This window comes from Lycium barbarum, chromosome 6, assembly GCF_019175385.1.
Source record: "Lycium barbarum isolate Lr01 chromosome 6, ASM1917538v2, whole genome shotgun sequence".
NCBI lineage: Eukaryota > Viridiplantae > Streptophyta > Magnoliopsida > Solanales > Solanaceae > Lycium > Lycium barbarum.
Window position 1 is genome coordinate 73,900,816 of NC_083342.1, and position 26,479 is coordinate 73,927,294.

General features: G+C 40.8%; 1 protein-coding gene across 3 annotated transcripts; it reads left to right on the forward strand.

Annotated features, from left to right (window-relative positions):
• Nucleotides 1–21,257: 21,257 nt before the first annotated feature.
• LOC132644216 (plastocyanin, chloroplastic-like) lies at nt 21,258–26,094 on the forward strand. Of its 3 annotated transcripts, none has more exons than XM_060360795.1 (2): nt 21,258–21,707; nt 25,941–26,094. In XM_060360795.1, exons 1-2 carry the CDS (start codon nt 21,428–21,430, stop codon nt 26,033–26,035), a joined length of 375 nt encoding a protein of 124 aa, XP_060216778.1. In that variant the 5' UTR covers nt 21,258–21,427; the 3' UTR covers nt 26,036–26,094. The 3 variants fall into 3 exon arrangements, with proteins under 3 accessions (XP_060216778.1, XP_060216777.1, XP_060216779.1); XM_060360794.1 differs by lacking the exon at nt 25,941–26,094 and adding an exon at nt 24,962–25,905; XM_060360796.1 differs by lacking the exon at nt 25,941–26,094 and adding an exon at nt 22,218–22,533.
• The last annotated feature ends 385 nt before the right edge of the window (nt 26,095–26,479 follow it).

A 26,479-nucleotide genomic window follows, 5' to 3' on the forward strand; every position in this document is an offset into this window, starting at 1 on the left:
GATTTAACACGTATGAATTGTGCAGAAATTCAAAACATTCAAACAAAAATCACCCCTGATTTGCTTCGAACTTCAAAATTTATAGATTTGGCGAGGGTTAAGTTTTATCTGACTTTTTTCTGATCAGGACATCTGAATTGTCAATTATACCTCTAAGAATTGTTTGATCTGCTTTTCTAGTATACTGTTGTGTTCTCAAACAAATCGGAAACAACTTACTACTTGATGCTTTTGAATTTTGTGTCATTCACTATCTCAAAAAATTGAAATTTTCCTATAAATTTGCTAGGAAAGCCGTCGGAACTTTCTAGCCTTGTAGAGCATTCTTGAGAAAGTCCTTACCTTGTAAATATGAAGGGCTTGTGTAAAAATTATTCCCTCCGTCTCAATTTATGTGGCACTTTTCGGATCTCGATATTTAAATAAGGATCTTTCTTTGACCGTAATTTTTTCATATATCTTGTAAATATTTTGAATTGTCAACTAATGTGACTTATAGTGCTTTTTACGTAGTTTTCGAATATGTAAATTTTATTCAAAAAACTTAAAATTCTATGCCCGAAATCATGATCAAAATTAAACAAGTTGACTCCCGAAATTCGAACTGTGCCACATAATTTGGGATAGCAAGATCGTGAGCAAATTTTGCGAAAACGTTAGCCAATTGTCAAGTGTTGCACGTGCACTTAGTTGAAGACCAAGGACGTGACAATTATAACTATTAAAGCTATGGAGCACTTGTCAAGTTGCTAGTCACAGAAGGTGGAAAATGACTGAAAATTGACGCAAATAATAAGACGATGGCTGCAAAACATTACACACCATACACTTCCAACACATGCAAATGTCGTGGAAAGTTAGAACGGTGGGATAAGAAATGAAAGGAAGGGAAGCAATAACGCTTTCTCCTAAAGGGCCTGGTGTTTTTTCATGAATTCAATGTTTTTAAGTCTACATACAATGTCGGTTTTAGATTCTTATAGTAACTTCAACAATGAATGAATTAGGTTTCTTTACGTACATAACTACATTTGCTTGTCCTTCTCGCATCGTTCACACTGAAGCTTTTTGACATTTGACAACTCAACAACTTGATCACTCAATTTTAACAAATTTGCCAACTTGTAGCTGTAGGTTGGACCGAGAATGGAATAATATTGGGAAGCTTGTCATTTCCAAGATGGCATTTCTATAGACAACATAAGCTTGCCATTTCCAAGACTTCCACATATGGATTCTACAAGTGTACGAAGAAAATCAACAAACTGCACCAAATTGATAATTCGAATCAACTCGAGAAAAAAACCAACCATTATTAGTTTGGTTTGGTTTTAACTTTAAAAAAAGTTCAAATCGGACCAAACCAACCCGGCATTACTGTATACGGTGAATACCGGATACGAGACAAACCGAAGGAACGAAGCCGGAGCAAGGAATGGGAATGGGGTGGCGATATCGTTCGCCCTAGACCGGGGTAATGCTTGAACCGGAGCTGGGCATGAGCACCGACAGGTCTGCCTTCGACATCGTTAGAACTTCCAAGCCCGATGACTCGAGCATTCGTGGCCGTTAGTCCGAGTAGCCGTTGATCCGTGTGACCGGTGTATGCGGGCCACGCGCCAGTAGCGTCCTGCCATAGTCAACTACCTACCTTGCGTGTGTCAAGCGGCGCCGTCAGTCCAATCCCACCAAATCTGTGCAGAACAGTCCTTGTTGTCATTATTTTATTAACTCATATTGTAGGAGAACCATGGGAGTGTCACTATAAATAGGGCATATCCTTTGGAGGGGTTGGCTCCTTTTACTTTCCAAGAACACTTGTAATAGAAGAATCCATATATACAATCTCTCTCATTATTTGATTCGGCCAAGGCCACTCGTTATTGTTGTTATTGCATTCCATCCATCGAGTATCATACATTATACACATACATTTGTGTTACTAGCCAACTATCATCTTTAGCCATTTTACTAAGGTGCTCTCAAATATTTACTTTTTTTATCCAACACACATCAAGAACAAAGCACGTATCCCAGCTTACTTGCATACATCGTCATTCGTATCCCATAATAGTAATACCCGTACCATACTTGTGCTCATATTCGTATACATGTCCTTATTCGTATTCTTATACATAGTCTTATCACATTCATATTCATAGTATATACATAGTCATTTCATATACATAGCATTTACATAGCATACCCGACCTCATAGGATCGGTGTCTTACACATGCTTGGCCAACCAAGGCTCAAGGTCATACATACCTGGCCCTACCAAGGCATCAGGGTTATCCGTACCATCTGCAGAGGCGTGCGCGCGTTTCGTAATCGTATACATACTTTATACATAGTCATATACATATAGTCTTACCCGGCATCATAAGCTCGGGGTCTTATCATAGCCCTTCATAGGCATACATATACATATATCATAGCTCGTAAGCATCTCTAATCTCATTTTACTCTCGTCATCATTACTATCCTCATCATTATCGTTACATCTACATTATGGACTTACTCGTCATACGAGGAACATAGTATAATCATAGTACATATCAAGGGTCGTGAGCTTATGAGCTCGGAATGTCAACCATGTGAAGAAAACATACTCATATAGAGGAATTAGGAATTTGGCCAAGAACCATGCCTTATGAAAGAAGGGTTAGCCTTACATACCTTTCCGTCTAACTATTCTACACTTGCACGTTCCCTTCCAATGCTAGCGTTTATACCTTCATCAATATCATAACAATGGCCATTAGTCATTCACATTATCCACATTATCTAGATTCCTCAATTTGCCTCTAATTCACCCACATTCATGATTATAACACCCATCTTCGTCCATTCATCTAAAGTGTTTAGTTCATGATCTTAATACCATTTATAACACATTCATATCACAACACAACAACATTCATAACTCAATTCAAACTATTTCTCAAAATGTCACTATTCATCATTCATGACCTAGTTGACCACATTTCCTACAATCCATGTATTTTAATTCTCCAATACCTTAAACATCTTGTAAAAATCATGAATATTACCTTAGAAGTTGTAGGAACAAGCTTTGGTTGATAATATTCTTCTTTGAGCAAAACCCTAGTTTTTCTCCATTTGGATTTCTTGACTTGGATGATCCTTGATGATTCCCTTATCCTTGATTCACTTGTCTTGATGTTATTGATGGCTTATAATCCTTGAAAACTCATATAATAAATTTAGAGAGAAGTTATAGAGAGAAGTGGTGTAATGTGGAAATGAAATAAGACAAGTCTTGATCCTCATATTTAATGAATTGGAAAATCTGTGCTGGGTGAACAGTGGTCGTCCATGGAGATTTACGGTCCATATTCCACTTTACGGACCGTCCCTCGTGGTCGTCTTTAAGCTTAAGCAGGACCAGAGACTTTGACCTGCATGCATGGTGATTTACGACCATGGTTTACGGGCCGTAAATCACTTTACGGTCCGTCCACTAGGTCGTATTATACCTCTTCCTCAGCTGGCAGAAAGTTGAAGTTGGACATGCCAGTTTACGACTTCAAGTTTATGGACCGTATTGCACTTTACGGTCCGTATTTTGCACTATACGAGCACTGGCAGAAGGCTGAAGCTTTTGCATGGCAGTTTACGATTGCCAGTTTACGGACCGTGTTGCACTTTACGGTCCGTATTTTGCAATATACGACCACTGGGCAGTTTTGCCAACTTTCAATTTTTCTCATTTCACGACTTTTCATTCTAATCATCCACATCCCTTCACATACATTTCCCATGAAACATTATACACTCGCACTCCTCGCACACATCATTAGTTCATTTACGTGCGTACCAACGGGAAATTTTTCGAGGTGTAACAGTAACCTATACCCATTTACAAATTTAATTGATTATCCGAATTCGGGGTAAACAGTTTGGCGCCCACCGTGGGGCTAGGATAATAGTGGTCTTTGGCCTTGATTTCTACCATATTCATCAAAACCAAAAGCGTCCCTACCCATCTCTGTGAAAACGGTCTGAATGGCTGACGTCGAACAATCCGGTCATGTCAATAATACCAAGATCGTGGCGGAAAACGAAGGGAGCGGGCTGCGGGCATTGCCGAACCCCGTTGATTCAAGGGAAGGACTCAACCGACAAAATACCGTAGATCAAGAGAACGCCGCCCTACCGGCCATCGATCCTCTCAACACTCACCATTCCGTTACGTTATCCCGGGATCGAGGCCAGAGAGAACCAGACGCGCCAAACGACGGCATTAACTTACGTTTAATTTTTGAAATGCTGCAGGAGCAGAGGGCGGCAATCGCCGAGCAAGGATTAGCAATTGCCCAACTGCAGAGCGAAAAGGGTGAAGTAGGGTCGGTAAAGGCAAAGGGTACAGTCGGAACCGGAAGAAACGAAGTACGAATGGTTGAGAGCGACGGCTCCGGAGCCGGCTCCTCGACTGAGGTCCTAAAGATGCTGGAGACTTTGGAGAAACGGGTGGATTCGACCGAAAACAGGGTCGAGACATACAATTCTCGGGTAGACCAGATACCGGGGGCTGCACCTTTACTGAAGGGGCCGAATTCGAAAAGGTACATCCAAAGGCCTTTTCCACCGAGTGCGGCCCTGAAACTGATCCCGAAGAGGTTCAAAATGCCCGACATACAGAATTATGACGGCACCACGGACCCGCACGAGCACGTGACCTCATATACTTGTACCATAAAACGCAATGATATGGAAGAAGATGAGATCGAGTCGGTATTGCTGAAAACATTTGGGGAAACTCTGTCGAAGGGAGCGTTGACGTGGTATGACCATCTACCCGAGCACTCGATCACTTCTTTCGAAATGCTCGCTGATGCCTTCGTAAAGGCACATGCCGGTGCCATAAAGGTGCAGGCCCGTAAGGCCGATATCTTCCGGATAACTCAAAGGGACGATGAGCTACTACGAGAGTTCGTCACCCGGTTCCAGAGGGAACGGATGGAACTACCCCCAGTGCCAGAAGAATGGGCCGCACAAGCTTTCACAAAAGGGCTCAACATGCTAAGTTCAGTTGCCTCGGCCAAGTTGAAGGAAAATTTGCTGGAATACGAGGCCGTGACATGGGCCGATGTCCACAATCGGTATGAATCGAAGATTCGGGTAGAGGATGATCAGTGCGAGCTCTCCCCGGTAAAGTTAAAAGTGGATAGAGGTTTCGAGAAGTCGAGGAAGGGTTATGAAATGAAGTCTGAATCATCAAAAGAAAGGTTTCGGCCATACTCCCACTCGGAGAGACCAAACTTCAGGTCGGAAGGGTCAAGGGAGAGCCCAAACCACCTCTCCGGTCGAGGTAGCAAGCGGGTCGAGCGCCCGTCAAATAGCCGGGAATTCTCGTTCAGGAGCGACGCCGGAAGTTCCGTCAACCATAGGGGTCCACCGAAGATTTCGGAGTACAACTTCAACGTCAATACCTCGAGCCTTGTATCGGCCATCGGCCGAGTACCAGATGTGCGATGGCCGAAACCACTGAGGTCAGACCCGGGACAGCGGGATCCTAGCATGGTGTATGAGTATCACGGAACCCATGGTCACAAAACTGAGGATTGCCGCCAGTTGAGAGAAGAGGTGGCCCGGTTATTAAAAAACGGCCACCTTCGAGATCTATTGAGCGAGCAAGCCGAAAATCACTACAAAGAGCGGGAAGTTCATCGAAGGGTCGAACCGGTCGAACACCAGCATACGATCAACATGATAGTTGGGGGTATTGACGTCCCTCGGGGACCGGTAATGAAACGGACCAAGGTCTCAATTGTTCATGAAAAACGCATCCGAGACCATTCGACCAGGGGCTCTATTTTCTTCGATGACGAAGACGCGGAAGGCATCGTTCAGCCGCACAACGATGCACTGGTAATTTCTGTACTTGTCATTAAAACTAAGGTTAAACGCATTTTGGTTGACCCAGGTAGCTCGGCCAACATCATTCGATGGAGAGTGGTCGAACAGCTAGGGTTGCTTGATAGGATTGTGCCGGTAGCTCGGGTACTCAGCGGGTTCAATATGGCTAGCGAAACCACGAAGGGAGAGATCTCGTTGCCCGTAAATGTGGATGGCACCATTCAGCAAACAATGTTCTATGTGATCGAAGGGGACATGAAATATAATGCGTTATTGGGCAGACCTTGGATACATAGCATGAAGGCAGTTCCCTCAACACTGCATCAGTTGCTGAAATTCCCCACTCCGGAGGGGGTGAAAACCATCCGGGGCGAGCAGCCCCCAGCAAAGGAAATGTTCGCAGTAGACGAGGCAGCTCCCCGGCCTGAGAAGCCGGCTCAGGAAGAGAAGGGTACAACCGGAGGGCAGGTCCCCCAATAGCAACTAAAGTGCACTGGACCGGATCCAATACATGAAGAGGATGACTTCGGGACGCCCAGATCCTTCGTCATGCCGGATGACTCGGACGCGACCAAGTCAACCGTGGAGGAGCTGGAGCAGATCATTTTGTTCGAGTTCTTACCGGACAGAAAGGTATACCTGGGCACGGGGCTTACCCCGGAGCTCAGGCGTAAATTAATTGAATTTCTTCAAGCTAACGCCGATTGCTTTGCATGGTCACGTATAGACATGACAGGTATATCACCGGAAATAGTGTCACACAAACTCAGCTTGGACGGAAAATTTTAACCGGTGAAGGAAAAAAGAAGGCCCATGTCCGAGCAAAAACACGCCTTCGTGAAAGACGAGGTAACAAAGGTTTTGAATATAGGCTCCATCCGGGAGGTGAAATGCCCGGATTGGCTTGCTAACGTGGTGGTGGTGCCCAAAAAAGGTAATAAACGTCGAATGTGTGTCGATTATAAGGATTTAAACAAGGAATACCCGAAGGATTCATTTCCATTGCCTCACATCGACAGAATGATCGATGCGACGGCCGAACATGAAATGTTAAGTTTTCTCGATGCTTACTCCGGGTACAACCAAATCTGGATGCACCCGGAGGATCAAGAGAAAACATCCTTCATCACCCGTTATGGGACTTACTGTTATAACGTCATGCCTTTCGGATTAAAAAATGCTGGTGCAACTTACCAACACCTAGTTAATGGGATGTTCGAAGAACAAATAGGGAAAACAATGGAGGTTTATGTTGACGATATGGTTGTTAAGTCCCTGGAAACAGAGGACCATTTAAAGCATTTGCAGGAAACCTTCGATGTACTCCACAGATACAACATGAAACTCAACCCGGAGAAGTGTGCCTTCGGCGTAAGGTCCGGTAAATTTCTGGGGTTCATGGTGTCAAACCGGGGAATTGAAATCAACCCGGACAAGATCAAGGCCATCGAGGACATCGAGGTCGTGAACAACATAAAGGGGGGTACAGAAGCTCACCGGGCGGATAGCGGCGCTGAGTCGCTTCATTTCGAGGTCCTCGGACAAGAGTCACCGTTTCTTCTCTTTGCTCAGAAAGAAGAACGACTTCGATTGGACACCGGAGTGCCAAGAAGCCCTAAGGGAGTTGAAGAAGTATCTGTCCAGCCCCCCGTTACTGCACACATCGAAGGCCGATGAGCCGCTTTTTCTCTCTACCTAGCAATCTCCGAAATGGCGGTAAGCGGCGTTTTGGTCCGAGAAGAATCAAGTACGCAATTCCCTATCTAGACCCGCTATCCCCATTTGGAAAAGCTGGCATTAGCATTGGTAAGCGCTTCCAGAAAGCTCAAACCTTATTTTCAATGCCACCCCATATGTGTGATAACCACTTACCCTTTAAAAAACATCATGCATAAACTTGAGTTATCCGGTAGATTAACAAAATGGGCTGTAGAAATTAGCGGTTACGATATCGAGTACAAACCTCGAACAACCATCAAATCCCAAATCTTGGCCGATTTTGTGGCAGACTTTACCCCGGCCATGGTCCCCGATGTCGAGAAGGAACTTTTGCTGACCTCGGGAAAGATCATGGGCGTTTGGTCTCTACATACGGACGGGGCCTCGAATCTTAGAGGTTCCGGACTCGGGATTGTCCTTAGGACCCCGGCCGGGGAGGTCATCCGACAATCCGTTAGAACTGCTAGACTGACTAACAATGAAGCCGAGTATGAGGCTATGATTGCAGGTTTGGAATTAGCTCGGAGCATGGGAGCCGAAACAATCGAAGCAAAGTGCGACTCGCTTTTGGTCGTGAACCAGGTGAACGGCGTATTCGAGGTAAAGGACGAACGGATGCAGCGATACCTCGAAAAAGCCCAAGTGGTACTTCATCAATTCAAAAAATGGATCATGCAGCATGTACCAAGGGAGCAGAACAGCGAAGCCGATGCATTAGCAAACATGGGATCCTCGGTCGAGGGGGAGGAAATGGACCTCGGGGCAACGGTGCACTTATCGAACACGACCATAGAAACCGGGCATGCTGAAATACATACAATGGGCTTGACCTGGGATTGGCGCAACAAGTACATCAACTACTTGCGTGATGGTAAGCTCCCAAATGACCCGAAGGAGTCACGATCGCTACGGAACAAGGCTGCCCGCTTTTGCTTGGTGGACGACCAACTGTATCGACGCTCTTTCCTCGGTCCTCTGGCCAAGTGTTTGGGCCTCGGTGAAACGAAATACGTGATAAGAGAGGTACACGAGGGAACCTGCGGCAACCACTCCGATGCAGAGGCTTTGGTTCGAAAAATTGTCAAGACCGGTTATCACTGGAACCGGATGGACGAGGACACGAAAGGTTTTGTCCAAAAATGTGACGGGTGTCAGAAACATGCTCCGATGATTCACCAGCCTGGGGAGTTGCTGCATTCGGTCATCTCACCTTGGCCTTTCATGAAGTGGGGAATGGACATTGTGGGTTCGTTACCTCGGGCACCAGGTAAGGCCAGTTTCATTTTGTTTATGACTGACTATTTTTCTAAGTGGGTTGAAACGCAGGACTTCGAAAAGATAAGGGAGAAGGAGGTCATCGACTTCTTATGGGACCACATCATCTGCCGTTTCGGCGTCCCCTCCGAGATAACCTATGATAATGGCCCCCAGTTCGTGGATAGCAAGGTCAACAGTTTCCTCGAGGGGTTGAAGATCAAAAAAATCGTGTCAACCCCGTATCACCCGTGTGCAAACGGACAGGCAGAATCAACGAACAAAACAATAATCCAAAATCTGAAGAAGAGACTTGAAGCATCGAAGCATCATTGGAGGGAGATACTCCCGGAGGTGTTGTGGGCTTACAGAACCACATCCAAGTCGAGCACGGGGGAAACCCCGTTCTCATTGGTTTACGGAGCCGAAGCCCTCATCCCCGTGGAGGTTGGCGAACCGACCCTCCGTTTCAGGTATACCACCGAAGATTCAAACGGGGAGGCCATGGCCGTGAAGCTCGACCTCGCGGATGAACTGCGTGAAAGAGCGTCGGTCCGCATAGCGGCCCAAAAACAGAGGATGGAGAGATATTACAACCGAAGAGCCAACGTTCGGCATTTCCAAGTTGGGGATTTAGTACTTCGAAAAGTTACCTTGCACACCAAGAACCCCAACGAGGGAAAGCTGGCTCCGAACTGGGAAGGACCGTACAAGATAACTGGTATAACGGGCAAAGGGTCGTATTAGTTGGAGTCCATGGACGGGCTGCGTCTGCGTAATAACTGGAACGTGGCCCACTTAAAGAGATACTACTGCTAAGGTATGGTCCCCCCGTATTCTCTCGTTAGCTTCTCTTTTTTGCAGGAAGGCAGGAGTGGGACAAAATTAGAACCCAGATCTGAAAACACGTGTTTCACTCTTTTCCTTAGTACGGTTTTGTCCCAAAATGGGTTTTCCGACAAGATTTTTAACGAGGCAACGAGTACAACGTGTTACTTAACGAATATGAAGGGCAAGTACCCGAATACCCGGTGTCGCACCCTTCGATTGGGGACATAATAACACTCACCCTACCTTGGAGATCGGATAAGTGCTAGGGGAGTACTATGCCACACCAAAGATGACACCGATTACAACAAACGGAGAAACTCAACATTTGCTACGGCAAAAAAAAGGCCCGGCCACCGGCCATAGCCTCCGATGTAAGGACCAAACGATCATAATGAATCGTGTCCCATTCAACATTTGCTACGGCAAAACTAAGGCCCGGCCACCGGCCATAGCCTCCGATGTAAGGACCAAACGATCACAATGAATCGTGTCCCATTTTATGTTTGCTACGGCTAAGCAAGAAAGAGTTAAAATTCTCATGCAAACACAAGTTACCAAAAGTTGGGAAAACAGCTCTCGGTTAAATATACTTTGCCCAGTCGATAACCGTCGTATCTCGATGCTGCCTCATTCGCATACCCTACGCCGGGTACCTTGGTCGAAATTCGACAAAGGCAACGAGATCACTATGATCCAAGCCGAAATTTGGCAAGCCACCGGCCCCAAAATATTGGATAAAACCGGCGGGCACAATGAATTAACGACTATGAGTCGGCCGGTCCTAGAATGGATCAACAGCTATAGCAAAAGCAGTAAACAAACATTCAAACAAAGAAGCAAGAAAAATGCACTTTTTATTTATACAACGGATGTCCCTTACATCAAAAGAAAAACAAAGTCCTACAAAGGCAAAAAGCAAAAAGCAAGGCACCAGCCCCATACTATCCGGCATGACTAGAAGTGGTTGAATGCTCGGACTCAGTTCGCTCGGAGTCGTCTGACTCGGACCCGAGGGCACGATCGGCTTCTTCCTCCATCCTCTTGGCCTCGAGTATCAGGGCCGGGAGATCCAAGAGACCATGATCGGCTTGCTCGAGGGTGATCCGCCGAGACTTCCACTTCTCATACTCGGCAACAATAGCGGTATGAGCGTCGGCCGCCTCAACGCTTCTCCATGTTTCTTCCAAGTCGGCCTCAGCCTTAGCCAGTTTTGCTCCCAGATCAGCCCGGTCCCCCTCAAGGACACTTATCCTACCAGTGGCTGCGTCCAGCTCGGCCTTAAGGGCATCGTTGGCAATAGCCGCCTCCTCGAGCTCGGTTCTAGGCCTTGGCATATCCGAGATCGCTCCTCGGCTTTCTCTTCAAACACCCTCCTGCGCTCGTCGGACAAAGCAGCCTCGGACTCAAGCCGCCGGTTCTTCTCGGCCAGGGTTGTTGCATCAGCATTCACCGAGTCCAGCTCCCCCCGGAGTCGGGAAACCGTGGTCTCCAGCTCATCTAGCCTCGAAGAAAATTGGGCTTTATCCCGGCTAAGGCCGATCTTTTTAGCCTCAAGGCTCCGGTTATAATCGGTCATAGCGGCCAGCTCGCTCTTCAAACGACGGTTTTCGTCCTTAGCCGCATCGAGCTCTGGACGAAGGTTGGCCAGCACGGCCGCCCGATTCAACTCTTCCTCTTTCTCCTGAAGGAGATGCCGATATTTCTCTGTTTCTCGGCCTTGGGCATCCAGTTGGCCTCGAAGATCATCTATCTCATGTTGGGCACGGATGAAGGCTTCATTAACCAACACCACACTCTACAGGTAAAACAAGTCAGAAGACTTAGGCGAAGTGAGGATAAAATCCATAGATAAACTGTACAAGGATGACAGAAGAGCTTACCCGGTTACTTGCATGCATACCCTCGTTAATGAGGCACTGCCAAGTGAGCCCGGTCATTTTGCACTTGTCCGAGTCAGAAATAAGGGGCCGTAAATAGCTCGCTACGCCCACCGGGCGCGACAGAAAGCTGCAGTCCTCGGGCACGGTGACTACGGCCGATCTGGTTCTCCTTGGCTCCACGCTCGGGGCCGGGAAGATGTTTACCAAGCTGTCCCTGGCCCCTGACTCGGACATCCGGTTGGCCGGCCTTGTGGCCCGAGGAATAGGAAGATGACCAAAACCCGCTGCTTCTCCAGTAACCGGGGGGGGGGGGGGGGGGGGGGGGGTTCTCGAGAACATATCATCAAAGTCATCCACCCGCGTAGCCGGGGTAGATGAACTTGGAGCAGCCTCAATAAATTCGGCAAAGGCCGAGGGCTCCACAGTTGCAGCAGGCTCGTGCTCGGGAGACGGACGCGCGCCTGTGGGGGCTTCGCTCTCCGGTACTGGTTCGATCCTTTCATCGGCTTCAACAGCAACCGCTTCCCCGGACCTTTTTCTTTGAAGGGGAGCATCTTCCGAAGAAGTTTCACCTGAAATGTCGACAAAGTTAATCGACCGAATAGGAGCTGGTGAAAGTATTTCTTCCGCACCTGGATGTGGAGCAGGAACCAAGAGGCCTTCGCCAATGGAAGGAAGGGGCGGAACGGAGACCGCCTCCTCCGGTATTGAAGCCACGGTGGGAACGGAGCCGAATCTCCGAACAATGATATCGGGCTCTGCCTCTTCCCTCGAAGGGCGAGCAACACTCCTTGCCTTCTTCCCTTTCGGCGTCTGCCCCTTTTCGGAGGGCCGCTTTCTTTTTGCAGCATCGGAGAGGACGCGGGAAGAACCCGCTGTGTCAAATTCGGGCGCCAATGCTGGAGGGGCGGTCCCCGATTCCGACCTGGGGGCTACCGAGCCCTTAGGCAAACCTGAAAAGACAAAATGTTAGCAGAAATCAGAGGACGAAACGAGTAAAGGAGAATGCGGCAGAATAAGAATAAAGGGCTACTGTGATTTTGGGCGATCCATCGGCCACAGGACAAGTGGGCCCATGTCCGGTCGTCATAGGGATGCTGGGCGAGAAGCACTGTGACCCAGTCATTCAGATTCCGGATGACCGGAGGAACGTACCCATTGGCTGGAAAAAGTAAAAGAGAAACAGTGAGAAGGAAGAATCAAAATTTGACAAAGCAATACCAAAGCAATTATTCGAGGCTTGGGACTTACGCTTGTTATTCCATTTCTCCGGGAAAGGCATATGCTCGGCTGGAATTATGTCCTCGGTCTTCACCCGGACGAATATCTCCAACCATCCCCGGTCTCTGTCTTCGTCCATTTTTGCAAAGAATGGATTTCGGCTGCGCTTGGCCAGTTTCATTACGCCACCCCGGAACAGCCTCGGGGAGTATAGGCGTATCAGATGGGCTAGTGTGAACTCCTTCTCGGCGTTGTTGGCCAATGACCGGAGACACGCTACGACCCTCCAAACATTCGGGCCAATCTGGGCCAGCGTAACGCCGTAGATGCGGCACATATCGAGAATGACCGGATCCACCGGAGGGTCGAGTTTGGAGTGAAGGGGTATGTGTAAACGTACAAAAACCCTTCACGGTGGTCGGTAACGGATTCATCAGGTCCGGGGGCGAAGACCCGAACAGGACGAGTGTTCCACCCGCAATCGGCCCGGACTATGTCAAGCTTATCCTCGGTGATGGATGAGGGATACCGCCTCACGTCGAATCCCCTGTCTGAAACGGAGGAAGGCTTTTCGACCTCAAGGTCTTTGTTGAAATTAAATTTGGCCGGTATGATATCCGATGCCGTGGGCTCGAATTTAACCGGGGACGCAGGCTCGGCTCCCGGGGACGATACCAATGGGGCATCATGGGAAGTTGATTCGGACATCCTGAAAATATGAAAGAAAGAAGGCCGAAGAGAGGAATTTAAGAAGAACGAAGGAACTGATGGTTCGATAAAAGGCAAAGTTGAAACAGCAACGCTCGAACAAAGGATACTCGACAGCAGCGGTGACAAGGTTGACTCTTGTGCACACAATATGAAGCAACAAATCAATAGGGAGACCAGATATGAAGTTGGTTGTGTGTGGAGCAAGTAGAAAAAACGCAGAATTGAAGTGGGGTTGAAGAGGATGCAAAACGTGAAAATGGTAAAGTGAAGGGGTAGAAGGCCTTATATAGGCATGTTGGGAGAGAAACGGTTACCGAGGACGACCAATCAGATGGCGCCACGTGCCCCATCATTAATGTGAAGCGACTCGAAACGACGTGAAAAAGGCGGTTGACAGAAGTGGACCACCAGGGTTGAGACACGTGGTCGATAAAGGGCATGCGTTACGCACTCGTTCCCGACAAAATACGAAGGTAAGGTCGGGATGAGAGAGCCACTGGTTTAGGAACTTATCCACTCCCCGTTACTCCGATAGATCGGTGATCCGGGGAGTGTGGGGGCTATCTGTATACGGTGAATACCGGATACGAGACAAACCGGAGGAACGAAGCCGGAGCAAGGAATGGGGTGGCGATATCGTTCGCCCTAGACCGGGGTAATGCTTGAACCGGAGCTGGGCATGAGCACCGACAGGTCTGCCTTCGACATCGTTAGAACTTCCAAGCCCGATGACTCGAGCATTCGTGGCCGTTAGTCCGAGTAGCCGTTGGTCCGTGTGACCGGTGTATGCGGGCCACGCGCCAGTAGAGTCCTGCCATAGTCAACTACCTACCTTGCGTGTGTCAGGCGGCGCCGTCAGTCCAATCCCACCAAATCCGTGCAGAACAGTCCTTGTTGTCATTATTTTATTAACTCATATTGTAGGAGAACCATGGGAGTGTCACTATAAATAGGGCATATCCCCCTCCTTTGGAGGGGTTGGCTCCTTTTACTTTCCAAGAACACTTGTAATAGAAGAATCCATATATACAATCTCTCTCATTATTTGATTCGGCCAAGGCCACTCGTTATTGTTGTTATTGCATTCCATCCATCGAGTATCATACATTATACACAGACATTTGTGTTACTAGCCAACTATCATCTTTAGCCGTTTTACTAAGGTGCTCTCAAATATTTACTTTCTTTATCCAACACACATCAAGAACAAAGCACGTATCCTATACCCATTTACAAATTTAATTGATTATCCGAATCCGGGGTAAACAATTACATGTATACAATTTTTTAAAATATTTTATGCATAATAATATTTATTATTAATGTAAATCTATATATATTTTTTTAAAACTTTTTCATAGTTTTTGTCTTTTAATATATCATTTTATGTTTTGACTTAGAATTTTGAATGGTCCAGTAAGTTTTATAGCACCCGGCATTACATGTATTCAATTTTTTAAAATATTTTATGCATAATAATATTTATTTTAATATAAATCTATAAATATTTTTTTAAAACTTTTTCATAGTTTTTGTCTTTTAATATATTATTTTAAGTTTTGACTTAGTATTTTGAATGGTCCAGTAAGTTTTATAGCACATTGATATTAGTAACTCAAATAAAGTCCAAACCAAAATCAAATCAATATTACTCGCTGTACAGTATGTTATCTACAGGTGATCTATATCAAACTAAACTTGAGACTTGCAATCTCAAGAACCCATAGTAATACACAAAAAATCTATATCGATCAATATAATGATCGCAAAATGGGAAAATACCGTAAAAGATGTTAAATATAACCAAAATGGAAATTTAAGTTGATCTATAACCATTGATCCTTATGATAACTTTCTTTGATGGCCAAAAATCTATATCGATCGTAAACTATTGATTGACAGAATACAAATTTGTACTAGATGTGTGGCCGTGTGATCATCCATGTAGTATAGAAGTCTTTCTTGATAGAAAGCCCAAATATATCAAACCAAATCAATTTGTATATTTTCTTAAAAAACACATCAGATAGTTGTATTTTATTAGGACTAAAGAAATATTTGAAGCACAAGTTACATATTATCTATGAAGACTTTATCGGGGAAAAACCCAAAAAAAAATCGAGAAAACCCTAGATTGAAAAATTCAAATTTTGTTGGTTTGGTTTGATTTATAAATATAAAAGTACCACAAATTAGTTTGATTTGTTATTTAAAAAAATCCGAACCAATCCGGCCTATTTACATCCCTAATGGGTTCTATAGACAAGAACATCACCGCTATTGACACAGGTTGTCGTATCCAGGACTTCCATGTATTGCAAAGGGCTGGTATAGCTTTTGATCTTTATATTACAACCCTAATTAATATAGATTAGTACTATTTGGATAATAATGAGACGAGAGGGAAGCAAAATGAAGCTTTGCCCCGAAAATAGTAACGGATCTAGAATTTATAGCAAAGAGGTTTAACATCCTAAAGGAATGCACAATAAAAAAGAAATCGGCAAATGGGTTCATAAAGGTAAATTAGACTATCTACGATTTTGCCAATAGCTTACTAGAGGCAAGTAGGTTCTTCAATAGGGTTCTTGGTAGAGAGAACTCCTGATTGTCTGTCACGACCCAACCCCGTGGACCGTGACTGGTGCCCGAGCTGGGCACCCGTACTTACCTGTTTACCAACCAACATAGTCATATCTCATTCTTGTTTAACATATAACAATTAACACAGATTTTTTCTTTTTTCGAAACAGTCGCATATATCATACACATCAGACCAAAGCATAAATACATACAAGCCGTTGAGGCTGTCGGAGCAAACCGCATACGTAACCGGACAACAGCGACCCACAACCCACATATATGTCTACAGGCCTCTAACAGACATAACATAATCATATGACGGGACAGGGCCCCGCCGTACCCCTGAATATACACATACATGTACATGGCAGAAAGGTATGTACCAAAAGATGGGCTCCGGGACAAGGGAACACTCCGGAATTGTAGAACAGGTAACCTAGACCGCCGGATCTCTTACACGAGCGTCTGTACCTGCGGGCATGAAACGCAGCCCCCCGAAGAAAGGGGGTTAGTACGGAATATGTACTGAGTATGCAAGGCATAAAATACGGAAAATAGAAACGTAACCGGAACAACGGTGCAAGAAAGTAAGTGCAATAGTCAGAATACCAAGATACTTATTTTCCGTACGTACATCATACTTACCGGTGCCATAGGTTGGAAAAGTACCAAAAACGAATAAATCATCTAGAGTGCCGCAGTGATTACTTCCCAAACACAGATCCTACGTGCTGGCGTCATATGTCTCCATATACATATTCGTATAACCAATCCATATATATACATATCATATACTGCCGTGGAGCGTACGGCCCGATCCATACATACATACCATATTGTCGTGGAACGTACGGCCCGGTCCATATAAACATATACTGCCGTGGAACGTACGGCCCGATCCATAATACCACATACACTGCCGAGGACGTTCGGCCCGGTCCATAAATAATATAACATATTGCTGCGGAACGTGCATCCCGGTCCATACATATCATATACATACCGTCATATCATCTCATATCATATCTTATCATATCATATCATATCTTCAAACGTGCTATCATACTTACAGACTCCTTTTAGAACATTTTCCATGAAGGTTAGGGACATTAAGACTTACCGAATTCTTTTAGAAACACAATTCTCTTACTTAAATCAAATACTTATCCGAATACTCGTACCAGACCATTTATGTCAGATTACACACCCATATCAGAATATTCATATTAGAACATTTATAACAAGATACTTACATCAAATACTCATATTGAAATACTCGTATCAAAATGCTCATATTAGGATAATTATATCAAAGTGGGAAACACTTATATCAAATCACTTATCGGATTGTTTATATCGATATAGTCAAATCAGTATATTCGTATCGGAGTTTCTAGATACTTATCTCGGAGAGTGCATACGAATCAGAACAAACCCGGAACGGTAGCCAAAGGTTTTCCTTAACTATTGTACGGAAATGAACCAAATAGGGCAACACAATTAGGTCTTGGGGACTGTGGGCCCACCCCGGGTCAAGTCGAGGTGGCAGACATGAATTACGGACATTTGGGGTCCATGGAATCATACATGGAAGTTTCGAAGCGATTCGATTACATTTACAAAAGTTTCGGACATTTGATCGCTTTTCAACAAAATATGAGTTTTATAGTTCAATTCAATTGAATGAATAGTACTTGATTTCAAATTCGGATTCCCATGAACAGGATTGCCCCCGGGGCTCAAATATCGACTTGGTATACCTAAGACATGCCAAAAGAAGGAATGGGGTAGCCTTACATACCTTTCCCGCTTCTTACGCTTGCCCAATCTCAAATCCCATTTCCTTCAAAATCTACAATTGGTCACAATTACCAAATATTAATTATAAGCCCTTAGGAATTGAATCTTAAGTTAACACCTTTCTACAGAAATTTGGGCAGCATCTCCCCTATTTATATGCCTAGCCCGAATTTTTAATTCAGCAGCCAACAACACAACAACAATACCAACATCAATAATATCCTTTCCATATCGACATATTCCATAAAACAGCCCACATGCTGTTTTCCAACTTTCCACAACTAATTAACTCAGTATACAATTATTTAATCGCGTCTTCTTCGTAAATAAACTAGTATTAACACAAATAAGAAGAGATTCATACCTTTATCCTTTTAATATTGCTGTATCTTCACCTTTTCGCTAATTTTTTGGCCACCACACGCCTACCATATGATTCTGCAGTGAAAACTATACGCTATGCGGACTGGAATTGGGAAATTATACCTGGTTTGGGCTAAAATTTAGTGGTAGGAAGTTGGGGAATTTTTTGGGATTTTTTTTTGGGGGGGGGGGGGGGGGGGGTTTCGTGGGTTTGGCTGAAAATGAGGGGGTCTCCCCCTCTTTATGATCGTTTTGGAAGCTGCCAGAAGCAGCTGGAAAAGTGTTCAGCGCGTTCGCGCTGACACTATTTTTCTGCCTGGACCTTCGTCCAGTAAAACGGTCATAACGTTTGATCCCGATGTCGTATGAGGGCCCACGACCTATGGTTGGAAAGCTAATTGAATTATCTACAACTTTTATTTCTGGGTGTTTTCCCAAAATCCAAACTTATAATGACGTTTTGTCCCCTAGAAGTCAGATCATCCGAAAATGTTTCCTTAAATTGTCCTTTTGGAGGGCTTATGCCCATTTTTGGCTTATGGGTCCTTCTTATGACTTGCTCAACTTTCCATATACTACGCGTATGTATCTTCATATGTCCTTTTTAAAATTCCAACGTGTGGGCCCCACTTTGCTTGCAGCCACGAGGGCTTTTTCGTCAATTAACATATGAACTAATTTACACCATATGGTCTCCAAATGTCATATATATGCTATTATTACCTTCTTATAACACAACCTTCATTCCGAACTTGATTTTCAAATTTTTGTTCAGCGCGTTCGCGCTGTATTGGCCCTTTGGCCTTCTGCGCGTTCGCGCCACTTGCTGGTGCGTTCGCGCAGACCATTTTCCTGGCTCGCCCATCCAATTTGTAATGTCCATATCTCCTTACCCCGATGTCCGATTGAGGAGCGGTTTGTTGCGTTGGAAACTAGACTTCCCGAACTTCTCTTTAAAATTTTGTTTTACTTCAAAATTATTAATACACTAGAACATATCATTTCTTCCATTTAGACCAAAATTTTTGTATCAGACCTTGCCTAACTTTCTTCCAAAGCCTCGGAAGCTTAACCTCCTTGATCCTGGTGTAGCTTTACTCTTCATTTGGCCCATACTAGGCCATCTACAACTTTGGTAACGCAAAATTTTTCCGGGGCGTAACATTGTCAATAGTGAACTTCAAAGAGAGTTTTGTCGGATTATCAGACGACGACACCCAAGGCAAACATATCATCGGTGTATCTATTGCAGTCCACCGGTTGAACCACCGTCTTTATCAAACGCGTATGATTCAGACAACGCAGAGGTAGAAGACAAGTCCAGCTCAGGAATGGGACCAAGACCAAATGCTAAAGGAAAAGGCAAGCATCCAATGCTCACGGATGGAAAACCTTGACCAGAAAATAGCAGAGGTAACAGAACAACTTAGGCAGTTAAAAATGATTCAAGAAGAAGATAGGAATATCCAGACTCAGAACAACTTAGGCAGTTAAAAATGATTCAAGAAGAAGATAGGAATATCCAGACTAAGAATACGTTAAGATCAAAACCAATATACTGATCAGTGGTACGTTATTTTGTAAGTAACTCTTTTTGTCAAAATAAAAAATTAAAATGATTGTGCAAAAGATATTTAAAGGTAAAGAGGCATAAACTCGTAATATAATAAATAAAAAATGAAGTAAATATGCTTTCAAAAATAATTAATGAATGAAAAATTTACAATATACTGGTAGGAGAGGATGTACATATACAAAATTTTAACAAAAACGTAACAAAGCTCTATTTAAAATTTCAAATAACAGTTAAACCTCTCTATCATTGTCATTCATTATAATCTCTCTATACAAAATTCATGTTATATTTTATTTCTCCTAGTGTCGTTCATTATTGTTTACCTCAAAAGGTACAGCTAAATTTGTTAGTGGTTTAAAGGATACATTAATTGATTTGTTATAAATAAGAATAAAGAATAGGAAACAAGTAATGAAATCAGATAATTATAATGCAGGAATATAATAAAATTAGCCTGGGCCCGTATGAGCTCAGAGGAAATCCTTTGTTGAATATCCTTCCAATTGAACGCTTAGCCTTGAAGAACTTTTATAAACTCGGTATAATCAGAATAACAAAATAACAATGATTTTGCTTATAACAGAGTAATTAGATTGTTATGCTTTAAAAAGATGGATCCTATTACATTGAGTTTAAGCTCCTTTTATAGGTGGTAATCACTAGCATCAAGCTGTAAATCGTTCCCAATAATGAGCAATAATCACCAATAAATGTCACTTAAATGTAGAATTGTAACGTCTTGCTCTAAATCCGGACCTGTCGCGTAACGTCTGATACTCATAAATAGTCGTATCAATTGTTTCATAACATTCACTCCGGGTTTGTATGAAATCGTTCCCTTCGGATCCAATCAATCAACATGCCATTGTTCAACCTTGCCTGTCACGTGTCTACCTTTCACCGCACCACGCGTAACACTATATTTCCAATGTATACAATTATAGCAGTGTTCTCTTTGTAAAATTACCTCTGTATAACAGTCATACTCAATATTGTATATATTATATATAAAAATAAAATTTTAAAATATTTATAGTTATAATCATTAATATCGTACACATGAAGAACCTCAACCTACTGTTACTTAGAGTGAGATAAAAGAGTCAACTATTAAACTCTTATACATCTTTTGCTAAAAGTTTGAACAAAATATTTATCAATTCAAGTAATTTACGAAACAACATATCGTTATAGAATTCTTTACTGGGTAAAGGATTAAATTTGCCCTTGTAATTTGACAAATATGAAGGTCTTAATAAAAAAATACCATTAATAAAGTTTGTTATTTTTACCCTTAGCCCTAACTTTCCTCCACTGTGGCATTGCCACGTCATTTTAATTTTCATGTCATCCGCCATGTCACCTAATTCGGACCCGCCCTGATCCAACCCACCCTCTTAAATCCCCCCATACCGTAAATACACAAAACAAAACAGACCCTAAATTGAAACCCCATCATCTATGCAAAGAATCAACCTCTTCCTTCAATACTCTATCCACAACGTCACATATTAAAACCCCATCAACCCCCTCTCACGTTTTCTTGATTCCATATTTTCAATTAGATAACCAATAACAAAAGCATCAGCCTCATATCTATTAGCAATGGCCACTGTCACCTCTTCTGCCGTTGCTATCTCTTCTTTCACTGGCCTCAAGTCTTGTGCTTCCTCAGCTTCCAGAGTTAGCACCGCCTCCGCCAAGGTGGCCGCTACCCCGGCCTCCAGATTGGCCGTGAAGGCGTATTTGAAAGACGTCGGTGCTGTCGTTTTCACCACCGCCTCTAGCGCAATGCTTGCTAGCAATGCCGTGGCTCTTGAAGTGTTGCTTGGTAGCGATGATGGTGGTCTTGCTTTTGTTCCCGGAAGCTTTGAAGTTGCCGCAGGTGAGAAAAGATGCCGGGTTCCCCCAATTTAGGGACTGTTTTGTTTTGGGTATTTACGGGTGGGGGGATTTAAGAGGGTGGGTCGGGTCAGGGGTGGGTTGGGTTAAAATGTTGGGGCGGGTCCGAATTAGGTGACATAGCAGATGACATGGAAAATTAAAATGACGTGGCATGACATGGTAATGCCACAGTGGAGGAACGTCAGGGCTAAGGGTAAAAATAACAACTTTATTACCGGTAAGAATATTTTTGATAAGACCAACTTACTAGGAATAAATATGAACTATTTGTCAAAGTACAAGAGCAAATTTGACCCTTTACCCTTCTTGAAATATATAAATTTTTAATTAATTTATTTCTTAGATTTTAATTTTTTATCGATACGGTTTAACTAGTTATAAATTTATTAATTCTTTCAATTTTAATTAGCAAAATATTAAAATTAATTCAGATTTTAAAATTAGCACGCATTTTAAAATGAATGAAGAGTGAGGATGGTGCTTTTTGTAGATACAAGAAGAAGAGTGATCAGCCAAATTTGTTAGATTTTCACGAAGGAAGCAGATGAGCGTACTCTGAAAAAGACTAACAAGCTGACCAGATTCCATCACCCGACCGACCGTCAAAGTTAATACCCCTTGACCGCTTAGTTGTTGCGTCAAAGGGATTCATTTTTCTTTATACTATACGGCCACGGCACGGGAACAATACTTTAGATTATAGTGCATTTATGTGTATGTAGTTATTTTTGAATAGTGATAATATATCTATATATATATATATACACGAAGCATGGATTTTGTGCTCCGTATGTAAAACTTTATTATATTTGTGTTTGCTACGAAAATTTATTAATACTTTTTAAAAGAGAAGACTTGTTTAAAAGAAAACTATTTTTCTCTCTTTGAGATAAAACAATAGCAATATTTAAGCATTAATTAATACTTTCAATTTTAATTCGATTAATTTAAAGGTGTAAAATACTTATTATTTTTTTATCAAATTTTGATTTGGATAATCTAATTCAAATTATTAAATTAATTTTACATGTTTGAAACGAAACAAAGTAGAAATTGATTTTCTATTTAAACGAAGAAATGTTATTTTTTAATTTTTGGTAAATATTCTCGGTTTAGTTTATTTTACTTGTCATGTGGTCTTTTGCATGATTTTTTAAGCAAACGTGAATTGGAATTATAATTTGACTAATTTACCTTATTCATTATTTGATCTCCATTTGATATTAATCTTTTTTCACATTTATTAGAGTAAGAATAAAAATGAAAAAGTAATTAAATTCTATCTTATTTTAAAATATAAATTTAAGTATATTTATTTTAGTAATCATAACAAATAAATGACATGGCGGAATAGCAAATACAACAATTAAATATCTAGATTAGATCTCAAGCTAATATAAGAAAAGAAAGAAAATTGTATGCATTTGCCTACTAAACCTTTTGAAGAAAAACAATAATATGGGGTTCATGTTTTTTGCTGTGCAATAATTTAATTTACTCCCACTAATAGGTTAATACGCATGTAGCAATGAATCCACTATTATTGATTTGATGGGGATGCTTTGGGAATTACATGAATATTGTTTGATTTGTTAATATATGGGGTGCATGTACTTTTTTTTGACGTTGCTTTTTTTTTTTAATATGAGATTCACTTTTTTTATGAGTTTGGAGAGGGTGGGATCAATCTTTTTTTTAATGAGTTTGGAGAGGGTGGGGTCCACTTTTTTTATTTTTATTTTTAACTATATAGAAGCACTTTTTTTATAGAAGCATTTTTTAAGGGTGACTGACGACAAAACATTGGTAAACCGATGCTTCTATATAGTAGAAAAATAAAAATATAATAAAGTATTTATATCTACTTTATAAAAGAGTTGGTAATATAAAGTATAAAATGTCATTTTTTTGCCCTTAAATAAAAAAGTGGGTGAGACCACAAATGATTTTTTTGCCCTTAAATAAAAAAGTGGGATCAAAGGACGGACGACGATCTTGCTTATAAACTGGCTCTTCTATATAATACTAAAGTAATATATATATTGTTCAAAACACGATTAATATAATATTATAGTTTGTGCTTTGTATCCAAAACTTTATTATATTAGTGTTTGCTACGAATACAAAGTTGACAAAAATTTGCTAATAGACTTATTCAAAAGGAAATCGTTGATACTTTGAATTTTAATTCGATTAATTTAAAAGTGTAAAATATTCTATTGTTAATATATGTAGATTGGGCCTAAACAATACCTATTATTTTTTTATCAAATTTTGATTTGGATAATTGTAATTCAAATTATTATATTAATTTTACATGTTTAAAATGAAACAAAGTAGAAATTTGATTTTCTATTTAAATGAAGAACTACTATTTTTTAATTTTTGGTAAATATTTTTTGTTTAACTCATTTTACTTGTCATGTTTTCTTTTGTACGGATTTTTAAGGAAATGTCAATTAGAATTATAATTTCATTAATTTACCTTATTAATTATTTGATCTCCATTTAATATTATTTTTTCTTTTATGACATTAATCTCTTTTCACATTTATTAGAATAAGGAAAAAATCAAAAAGTAATTAATTGTATCTTATTTTAATATATAAGTATTTTAAGTATGTTGCTGTACAATAATTTCATTTGCTCCTACTAATGGATTGATACGCATGTGGCAATGAATCTATCATTATTGATTTAATGAGATACTTTGGAAATTACATAAATATTGTTTGATTTTTTAATATGAGATGCACTTTTTTTTTTTTTTACATTGTTTGTTTTTTAATATGAGATTCATTTTTTTAATATTGCTTGATTTTGTTAATATGTGGTCCACTTTTTTAACATCATTATTGATTTAATGAGATACTTTAGAAATTAATTGTTTATTGTTTTTAATATGGGATTCATTTTTTTTAATATTGCTTGATTTTGTTAATATGGGGTCCACTTTTTTAATCCATCATTATTGATTTAATGAGATACTTTAGAAATTACATAAATATTGTTTGGTTTTTTAATATGGGATGCACTTTTTTTTTTTTTTTTTTTGACATTGTTTTGTTTTGAATATGTGATTCATTTTTTTTAATATTGCTTGATTTTATTAATATGGGGTCCAGTTTTTTTTCGTGAGTTTGGAGATGGCGGTTCCACTTTTTTTTTTGTTTTTAATATTAGTTGGTATTTAGTTGGGGCCCACACTTTTTTTTAATATTGGTTGATGTTTAGGTGGGGCCCACACTTTGTTTTTCAGTGGAAACGGTCGACGAAGCATGGGTGGTCTATGCTCATGTTGCGCACGGGCTCAACACTTTAGATTATAATGTATCTATGTATATGTAGAAATTAATTTTCTATTTAAACGAAGAAATGCTATTTTTTAATTTTTGATAAATATTCTCGGTTTAGTTCATTTTACTTGTCATGTTGTCTTTTGCATGGTTTTTTTAAGGACACGTGAATTAGAATTATAATTTAACTAATTTACCTTATTCATTATTTGATCTCCGTTTGATATTAATCTCTTTTCACATTTATTAGAGTAAGGATAAAAATGAAAAAGTAATTAATTTTATCTTATTTTAATATATAAGTATTTTAAGTATGTTGCTGTATAATAATTTCATTTGCTCCTACTAATGGATTGATACGCATGTGGCAATGAATTCATCATTATTGATTTAATGAGATACTTTGGAAATTACATAAATATTGTTTGATTTTTTAATATGAGATGCACTTTTTTTTTTTACATTGTTTGTTTTTTAATATGAGATTCATTTTTTTAATATTGCTTGATTTTGTTAATATGTGATCCACTTTGTTAACATCATTATTGATTTAATGAGATACTTTAGAAATTAATTGTTTGTTTTTTTTAATATGGGATTCATTTTTTTAATATTGCTTGATTTTGTTAATATGGGGTCCACTTTTTTAATCCATTATTATTGATTTAATGAGATACTTTAGAAATTACATAAATATTGTTTGGTTTTTTAATATGGGATGCATTTTTTTTTTTTTTTTTGACATTGTTTTGTTTTGAATATGTGATTCATTTTTTTTAATATTGCTTGATTTTATTAATATGGGGTTCAGTTTTTTTTCCGTGAGTTTGGAGATGGCGGTTCCACTTTTTTTTTTTTAATATTAGTTGGTATTTAGTTGGGGCCCACACTTTTTTTTAATATTGGTTGATGTTTAGGTGGGGCCCACACTTTTTTTTTCAGTGGAAACGGTCGACGAAGCATGGATGGTCTATGCTCGTGTTGCGCACGGGCTCAACACTTTAGTTTATAGTATATCTATGTATATGTAGAAATTAATTTTCTATTTAAACGAAGAAATGCTATTTTTTAATTTTTGATAAATATTCTCGGTTTAGTTCATTTTACTTGTCATGTTGTCTTTTGCATGGTTTTTTAAGGACACGTGAATTAGAATTATAATTTAACTAATTTACCTTATTCATTATTTGATCTCCGTTTGATATTAATCTCTTTTCACATTTATTAGAGTAAGGATAAAAATAAAAAAATAATTAATTTTATCTTATTTTAATATATAAGTATTTTAAGTATGTTGCTATACAATAATTTCATTTGCTCCCTCTAATGGATTGATACGCATGTGGCAATGAATCCATCATTATTGATTTAATGAGATACTTTGGAAATTACATAAATATTGTTTGATTTTTTAATATGAGATGCACTTTTTTTTTTTACATTGTTTGTTTTTTAA